The sequence below is a fragment of the Felis catus genome, chromosome X (assembly GCF_018350175.1).
Source record: "Felis catus isolate Fca126 chromosome X, F.catus_Fca126_mat1.0, whole genome shotgun sequence".
NCBI classification, from domain to species: domain Eukaryota; kingdom Metazoa; phylum Chordata; class Mammalia; order Carnivora; family Felidae; genus Felis; species Felis catus.
Genome location: NC_058386.1, coordinates 20413271 through 20421841, shown reverse-complemented (window position 1 = coordinate 20421841; position 8571 = coordinate 20413271). Strand labels below are relative to the sequence as shown.

Below are 8571 nucleotides of genomic sequence, written 5' to 3'. Positions count from 1 at the left end.
TACCATCCCACAACTTACTGCTCCCAGAAGCCCAAACTTCTTTTCTTTTGTCTCATCCCTTTTCCACAAACTCATTTTGTTTTGTTAAAATGGTATACAAGTTCCTGGGTCTAACTGCCTCCTTGGGATCTTCATTTCTTTTTCGGTGAGGCACCCATATCACGTATGTAATAAACCTTTCCTCCCGTTAATCTGCCTTTTGCCAGTATAATTAGCAGGCCACAGACAGAGGGTCTGAGAAAGTAGAGGAAAGGTGTCTCCTTCCCTACAATATTGTTTGGGGTACTAGAGAAGTGGTTTTTTTTAAAGAAGATCTTTTTTTTCTTATTTTTTTTTCAACGTTTATTTATTTTTGGAACAGAGAGAGACAGAGCATGAACGGGGGAGGGGCAGAGAGAGAGGGAGACACAGAATCAGAAACAGGCTCCAGGCTCCGAGCCATCAGCCCAGAGCCTGACGCGGGGCTCGAGCTCACGGACCGCGAGATCGTGACCTGGCTGAAGTCGGACGCTTAACCGACTGCGCCGCCCAGGCGCCCCGAGAAGTGGTTTTTCTTCAGGTGTGGGAAAGAACACACTCAAGTTGTTGTTGTTTTAATAAGTTTTGGAGTTTATCTTCCTTTTCTATTTTGTGTGGGTTCATTCTGGGGGGTTTCCTTGATTTTTCCAGTTATTGACGCCTACATGATTCAGACCGTCCCAGGCTTCCCTGCATACAGCCTTTGGGGGGAACAACGATAAAGGAAGTATGAAGACTTTGAGGCATAGCTCTATGTTGAGTTCACTGTTGGACAAGACAGGAAGAACCTGACTGACTCCAGCAGGCTTATGTCCTATGTGACAGAGTCCCCAAACTGTGAAGGAATACTTCAAAGAAAACTGAAGCCGTGAGGATTTACTCAAATTAGAAACCACACAAGGAAGAACAGCTCACATGGTGACCCTCTCGGACAAAAAGCACGGGTGGTACTTATGGAAGCAAAGCCGGCAAGTTTCCTGAGGGTGGACTGGTTGAATAATACCTAGCTTGTCAGTTCAAGATTGCTTCATTGGAATGAAGCTGCTCAAGGGCCCTTTACTGAATCCCAAGTCTGGTTGTACTTCTTAGGAACTGTGTTTACCCTAAGATCTTTTACATACAAATAAGCTCTACGCCCAATGTGGGGCTTGAACTCAAGACATCTAGATCTAGAGACTTATGTTCTACTGACTCAGCCAGACAGGCAGCCAGGATGGCAGAGATTCTTTTCTTGACCAAACTTTCGTCAGGCCCCTGAACCTTCTCCCAGGCCCATCTGTGCACTTCCCTGTAGAATCCAGTGTTGGCAAGAACCCTGCTAAGTCCGTTTCACCAGAACCCCCCCTCCCCCACCTCCATTCCTGATCACGTTTCTCACCCTCCACCATCCCCCAGGAGATGCCTGATCACCCTGGCCTGTCTTTGGCACAGAATCCTGTTGGGTCTGTTTAGCCAGCATCCCCCATACCCGCGATGCTTCCTCTTAGTCTTTTCCCACCCACTGACCTGCACCCTGCTCCTTGGCCACAAGTTCCCACGTGCCCATGCTGTATTCGGAGCTGAGCCCCATCTGTCTCCCCCGCACGCCCCCCCCCCCCGGGAAATCCCATTGCAGGGGTCCCTAGACCTGTCGCGATGCTTCTGAATAAGGGCTGCCTTTCCATCTTTGTAACAGGCTGTGGGAGGGGCCTTGAGTCACATGATCTCCCAGAGCTACAGCATCCCCAAGGGATTTGCTGTCATGTGACTCGGGGCCTGATCACGGGAAAGACACATCAAGTCTCAGGGCAAGCGATGGAGGGTTAACCAGAGGTGAGGCCAACACACAACGTGTCCTCACCTTCACGTGCTCCGTGAGGTCCCTGTTCTCTGGCCGGTGCCTCTAACTAGCTGCAGCAGGGGAGAGGTGGCAAAATCCAGAGCTAGCCCTCGATGGGTATGGCACAGACCAGTTTGCTAATTGTAAATTAGCTCAATTACCTTGCAATTAACTTAACTCTCTTCGTCCACGAGCGTATCTTAGGCTGGCCATGAGTTTTCTCAGCGTGTGCATCTAGGTCAGGCGGCTGCAGGGGAGGGCAGCCATCGGAGTCCTTATAATCAGCCAGTGTGCTCATTAGCGCGCTTGGAAGGCTCCAAGGACAGTGTGCACTCAGAGCAACTGTTTTTTAAACCCCCCATCTTGTGGCAGGACCGGGCAATTAGGGGGCGCAAGTGAGGGGGATGGCTGAACCACAACCGCGCTAAGCGCTGCCAGGCCAACTGACGCACGCTCGGATACACGCGCGGCCAGGCTGAGAACCTCGAGCAGTGCACCTGTGGCCAGGAGGCCTCGGGGTTCACCTGGTGACGGGTAAGGAGCGGGCCACAACCTCCGTCTTGGGCCGTGGTGGCTCTAGAGGTGACGCGAGTGTGCGCGTACGCTGCGGCGCACACACAACTCACACGAAACCGTCCGCTTCACTCGGATGGAGGACCGTTTCGCTTGTCCGTCCAGCCGGATATACCACGGAGCACGCGTCTCTGCAGCACCGAGAAGGGATGGCCCGCTTCTCCCACTGAGCTTCGGTCTTGATTTCGCCTGACTCTTGATTTCGCCTCAGGTCATGATTTCACAAATTTGTGAGATCGAGTCCCGTGTCGTTGGGCTCTGTGCTGTCAGAGCAGAGCCTGCTTGGGATTTTCTCTCTGTCTCTCTCTCTGTCTCTCTCTGTCTCTGTCTCTCTCAAAATAAATAAATAAACATTGGAAGAAAGAAAGAAAGAAAGAAAGAAAGAAAGAAAGAAAGAAAGAAAGAAAGAAAGAAAGAAAGAAAGAAAGAAAAGAAAGAAAAGAAAGAAAGAAAACTATGCTTTGGCCGTCCAGTCTGGTACTTAGCCTAATTTCGGGCAGGTGGGGGGTGGGAAAAAGAGACACGGGGAGGATGTGTAAAAGAGTTAAGAGACTAAACTTGATTTCAAGCCCCCTTGAGGCGCTCCCCAAGTATCCGTTTGCCCAAAGATGGTTGATATGCAAGTAGAAAAGTATTCTTGTCTGTCCCTGAACCAGGGTCATCTTTCGGGAGCTCTGAGTGAAAAAGGTTTTAGTCCTCTTTCAATACAATGGATCTACTGTTCATGTAATTGTCATAATTGCCATTGGTTAAAATCCACATTGATTTTATTTTATTTTTTAATTAAAAAAAAATCTTTATTTATTTTTGAGGGGGAGAGAGAGAGACAGAGCACGAGCAAGGGAGGGGCAGAGAGAGAGGGAGACACAGAACCCGAAGCAGGCTCCAGGCTCCGAGCCGTCAGCACAGAGCCCGACGCGGGGCTCGAACCCACGAACAGTGAGATCATGACCTGAGCTCAAGTGGGACATTTAACTGACCGAGCCACCCAGGCGCCCCAATCCACGTTGATTTCATAGTTGTGTGAAATTCGGGACTTTCGCCGGTCTGTCTTGTCTTCTTTTCCTTTGTGAGGCTTTTCCATGAACCCCTATTATCGCCACGTCTCACATAAACGTCAAGAGATTCTTTTCAAAACCTGTCCCAAAAGGCCGGCACACCTCAAGGCGACAACGTTAGTGGAAAACAAGGGCCCATCCGCGATCTACGACCCGCACACCTCACCCCAAAGCCATCCTTAGGACCTTGGCGGTGGTCTTACAGGGAGGGTGATCGCGGAAGTGCGCTGCCATCAGCCGGGACAACAGGCCCCGGCTCCATCACATGCACATCGCCTTTCCAAACAAATAGTTTAATCCCGAAGTGCAATTCACAGACGATACGACTTGCCTACCGCATCGTTTGTAAAACGCCCTTCCTGTGACACACGGGGAAGTAACAAGGTAAAGACTTGAGTGTCAGGAAGGCATGCCAGGTGCACGTCTGACGACCGTCAGGCAGGAGATCAGTGGCAGATTCAAGGAAGGAGGACATCTGACGCCTGCACCAGATTAGATTCGGCGAGCCTCCACGTAGGCAGGCAGGAGCTACGGACGCGGACTCGGGGTTGGGGGTTGGGGGTTGGGGGCGGGGTGTGCCACAGCGGCGACGGGCACCGGGAGCAGCCCTGCCGTTCCCGACGGGAGACGCAGAAACCGTGCACAACTCTGGGTGAGGCGCGGGCCAAGAAGAGAAGCGCACAGCTTGCGCCGCTTCCCCGACAGCCGCATTCCTGCGCGAATTGGCGTGGACTCGAACCGTGGCAGAAAGCAGGTTATTTGTCGGGCCGTCGCTTCTGCTTCGGTGGCGTGCTTTCCGCGTTACGGGGAAAGGAAAGGTCCGGCCCTGCGGCGGCAGCGGAAGTGCGGGCTGCGGGGCCTCGTGGCCCGGAGGCGCAGGCGACAATAGGGTGAGGCTTGAGGCCTGACGCCTGCGGCCTGCAGGGAGCGCGCATGCGCAGGAGCGGATTGTCGGCTGCTCCGGGAGGGAGGGGGGAGCTGGGGGGCGGGGGGAGAGCGGGGGGAGGGCGGGGGGGCTCACATCCACTTCCGGCCCAGCCCGCGGCCGCTCCAGAGCCGCGCGGTGGCGGCTCCGACACGTGTTGTTGGCTTTGGAGGCCCGGATCGCAGGTATGTCGTGCGGTGCTTTCCCGGCGCGCGTTTCTTGCCGTCCATTTGGAAGTTAGGCTGGTGGCTGCACTGTGGAGTGGCGGCGTCTGCAAGACTCTACCTCTACCTCCACGTGAAAGACGGGACCTTCACCCGGCTCTTCAAGGCGCTTGCACTTGCGCTTGCCCTTCTCTTTAGGGCCCCTGTTGTGCCACGATGCAGCAGGCTTTAGAACGAGCTCTGGACCGTGCGGAGTATGTCATTGCCAGTGCCCAGCAGAGGCCTCCTAAAAGGAAAGGCTCAGCGAGTGGGGGCGCATCTCTGGATGAAAAACTTTATGACCTGTATGTGGAAGAATGCGGGAAAGAGCCTGAGGCTGCGGAGGAATTAAGAAGCAACGTGAACTTGTTGGAGAAGCTCCTGAGGAGAGAGTCGTTGCCGTGCTTAGTGGTCAACCTATACCCAGGAAAGGAGGGCTATTCGCTGATGCTCGAGGGCGAAAATGGATCCTATTCGGAGACCATTCGACTGCCTTACGAGGAAGGGGAGTTGCTCGAATACTTGGATGCTGAACAATTACCTCCTGCTCTGGTGGATCTCCTGGAAAAATCTCAGGTTAACTTTTTTCACTCTGGGTGTGTCATAGCCCAGGTACGGGACTACCGGCAGTGCAGTCGGGAACCTCCCGGCTACGCGAGCAGGCATGTTCTCCTGCGGCCAACGATGCAGACGTTAGCCTGCGACGTGCAGTCCATGACCAGCGATGACCAGACCTGGACCCAGGAAGACAGGCTTTTGCTGGAGAGCCAGCTGATCTTAGCCACGGCCGAACCGCTGTGTCTTGATCCTTCTGTATCCGTAGCCTGCACTGCAAACAGGCTGCTCTATAACAAGCAAAAGATGAACACTGGCCCCATGAAAAGGAGCTTCAAGAGGTATTCTGCACCCTCCCTGAACCGGCAGCAGGAGCTGTCTCATCGTCCACCTCCTCCTGAGCTGAGAGTATGGGCCTCTTGCAAGAAAAGCAGAGAAAGGCAAGCAGGTCCGCAGCACGACCTCAAAATTTCTAAAGCGGGGAACTGCGTCGATATGTGGAAACAGAGACCCTGTGACTTGGCCGTACCTTCCGGAGTGGACGTGCAGAAATACGCCAGGGGGAAGAAGTCCGCCAGATACGACGGCTCGCCACCGACGGCCTGGCCAGCCCACAAGGTAGAAGGTGATTCCGTATTGGGCTATGAAGCTGGCGGTGAGTCTCAGACAGCGCAGCTGACTTCCGTGCAGCCGCCGAATGACCCACCTTTGTCTGGAAGAAGAAGGCCCTGCAAAGAAGCCAGACGTGAGGGACAGGGGTCTCCTCCGCACTCCTCCACAGACGACCATCCAGACAGTGTCCGGCCTGGCTCAAAGACGGATGCTGGGACGGAAGCCATTCGGTCAGCTGTCTTGGTCCAGAGCAAGGCCAAGTGTCCCGCCACCGCGTCACACGGCTCCAGTGGCCCAGCCAGCCTCAGCCAGCCGCCTCCCGGGAAAGAAACAGCACAGCCTGAGACGGTGTCGGTTTGGTCTTCAGTCCTGGGGAAGGGAGTCAGCCATCCACCTCTACGCTTCAGACTTTCCTGGGGCTCAGGAGGGACTCGGTCAGGCAACAGTTTCACCCCAGTGGAGGCAAGCGGCTTCTTTAAATCTCCAGCTCCTGCTCCTGCTCCCGCTCCTGCTCCTCAGCCCCCGAGTCTTTCCCAGAATTCGTCTGTGGACGTGAATCGAGTGAGCATGTTTCCCGCAGCCGCCCTGTCCAGCAGCAGCTCGCCACAAGGAACCCTGGCCCCCCCGGTCACGGCCAACTCCCAGCAGTCCTCTGCGGGAGCGACTCGAGGTGGCACACTTCCTGCGGCCACACTGTCCACCGCCGGCTCATCACAGACAACCCTGGCCCCCCCGGTCACGGCCAACTCCCAGCAATCCCCTGTGAGAGTGATTCGAGTTAGCATGCTTCCTGCAGCCACACTGTCCACCGCCGGCTCATCACAGACAACCCTGGCCCCCCCGGTCACGGCCAGCTCCCAGAAGCCCTCTGCGAAACAGGTGACTCGAGGTAGCGTGCTTCCCGCGGCCACGCTACCCACTACCGGCTCATCACAGACAACCCTGGCCCCCCCGGTCACGGCCAGCTCCCAGAAGCCCTCTGCGAAACAGGTGACTCGAGGTAGCGTGCTTCCCGCGGCCACGCTACCCACTACCGGCTCATCACAGACAACCCTGGCCCCCCCGGTCACGGCCAGCTCCCAGAAGCCCTCTGCGAAACAGGTGACTCGAGGTAGCGTGCTTCCCGCGGCCACGCTACCCACTACCGGCTCATCACAGACAACCCTGGCCCCCCCGGTCACGGCCAGCTCCCGGAAACCCTCTGCGAAGCAGGTGACTCAACTTAGCATGCTTCCCGTGGCCACCCTACCCACTACCGGCTCATCACAAAGAAGCCTGGCCACCCAGGTCACGGCCCGCTCCCCTGGCCCCAACATCATCCAGCTGGCGGGCCCGGTCTGTGGAGCCCAGGCTTTGGCGAGGGGTTCCAGCCCCGGGCAGGGCTCTACCGCTGGGGCCACAGATCCTGCGGGAATCCAGCCCGGCAGCCTGCCCTCGGGAGCTCGGCCACCAAATGCAGTGCGCACTGCAGCACAGGCTGCGTCTCCAGTCCGCGTTCAGTTTTTTTTAAAAAATGCTTCAGGCCTCAAGCCCGTGACTCTGCTGGAGCTTCCGCAAGGTTCGCCCCCTTTGAACGCCCAGCAGCGGCCAGAGCAGCGGCTCTATCAGTTGATTCCACAAGAACAACTTCGGCAAGCCTCCGCTTCTGGTCCTTGGCAGCCAGTGCCACGGGGTCCCGGTGCCCGAGGCCCAGCCCCTCCAGAGACGGCCTCACCTGTTCAGCAGGCCGTTGTCCTGAACCTCCTGGGACAGGGCCGGGGCCGGGGCCGGGGCTGGGGACGGGGACAGGGACGGGGACAGGGACAGGGGAGTTTGCTGCAGCCCCAGGCAGCTGTGTTTTCTCTGCTTGGCTGTGCTGCAGAGAACCAGGGAAGAGCCCGGCCGAGCGGCCCTTGGCACACGCTGCAGCTGTCCCCTGCCTCGCAGCCGTGGCCACAGCAGCAGGCGCAACAGCATAGAATCTTGCAGCACCCGGTGGCCGTGACAACCGTAGCCACCCAGACGGCTCAGCCTTCTTGGGGCCAGCGGGCCGCAAGCCAGTCCGAAGGTAAAAAGAACAGAGGCCCGCCTTCCCCTCCCAGATCCTGAGTCTCGCTCATTTCCTCTCTTTAAAAACACCAGAGCGTCGGCCCAAGTGAACTCCGAGGTTTTCCTTCGTTTGGGGTTTTTTGGTTTTTGCTCTTTTAACGTGTCAGCATCTTACCTTTAGATGTACGAACTCTGTACAGAAGCACAACCTCGTGAGTTTTGCACAGAAACAAGGCAGTGATTTAAGAAACCGGGATCGTTTTGCTTAAAGTGATCGAAGTGCCCAGTTCAGTAGTGCTCAGTACATTCACACTGCTGCGCAGCGCGTCTCTAGAATTGCTTTCGTCCTGCAGAAGCGACGCTCTTGTCCCGGTCAAGCACCAGCTCCCCATTTCCCTGTCCCCCAGCCCAGGCATGCACGGTATCATTTTCTGTGTCCGCGAGTGTGACTGCTTTAGAGCCTTTGGATAAAGTGCACTCGTGGAACAGGAGGTGTCCTTCTGTGACTGGCTTACTTCACTTAGCGTAACGTCGTCACCGTCAAGGCTCACCCCTGACGCGTTGTAGCGTGGACGGGAAGGCCATAGGTTTTTATGGGGCGCCCGGGTGGCTCAGTCGGTTAAGGGTCTGGCTTCAGCTCGGGTCATGATCTCGCGATTTGTGAGTTCGAGCCCCGCGTTGGGCTCTGTGCTGAGAGCTCGGAGCCTGGAGCCTGCTTCAGATTCTGTGTCTCCCTCTGTCTCTGCCCCTCCCCTGCTCATGCTCTCCCCCCGCCCCCCG

At 56.3% G+C, this 8571-nt stretch overlaps 1 protein-coding gene across 1 annotated transcript; it reads left to right on the top strand.

Annotated features, from left to right (window-relative positions):
- Positions 1-4510: 4510 nt before the first annotated feature.
- LOC111558669 (transcription factor SPT20 homolog) lies at positions 4511-8262 on the top strand. Its single transcript, XM_045051098.1, has 2 exons — positions 4511-7810; positions 8063-8262. Exons 1-2 carry the CDS (start codon positions 4774-4776, stop codon positions 8260-8262), a joined length of 3237 nt encoding a protein of 1078 aa, XP_044907033.1. The 5' UTR covers positions 4511-4773.
- The last annotated feature ends 309 nt before the right edge of the window (positions 8263-8571 follow it).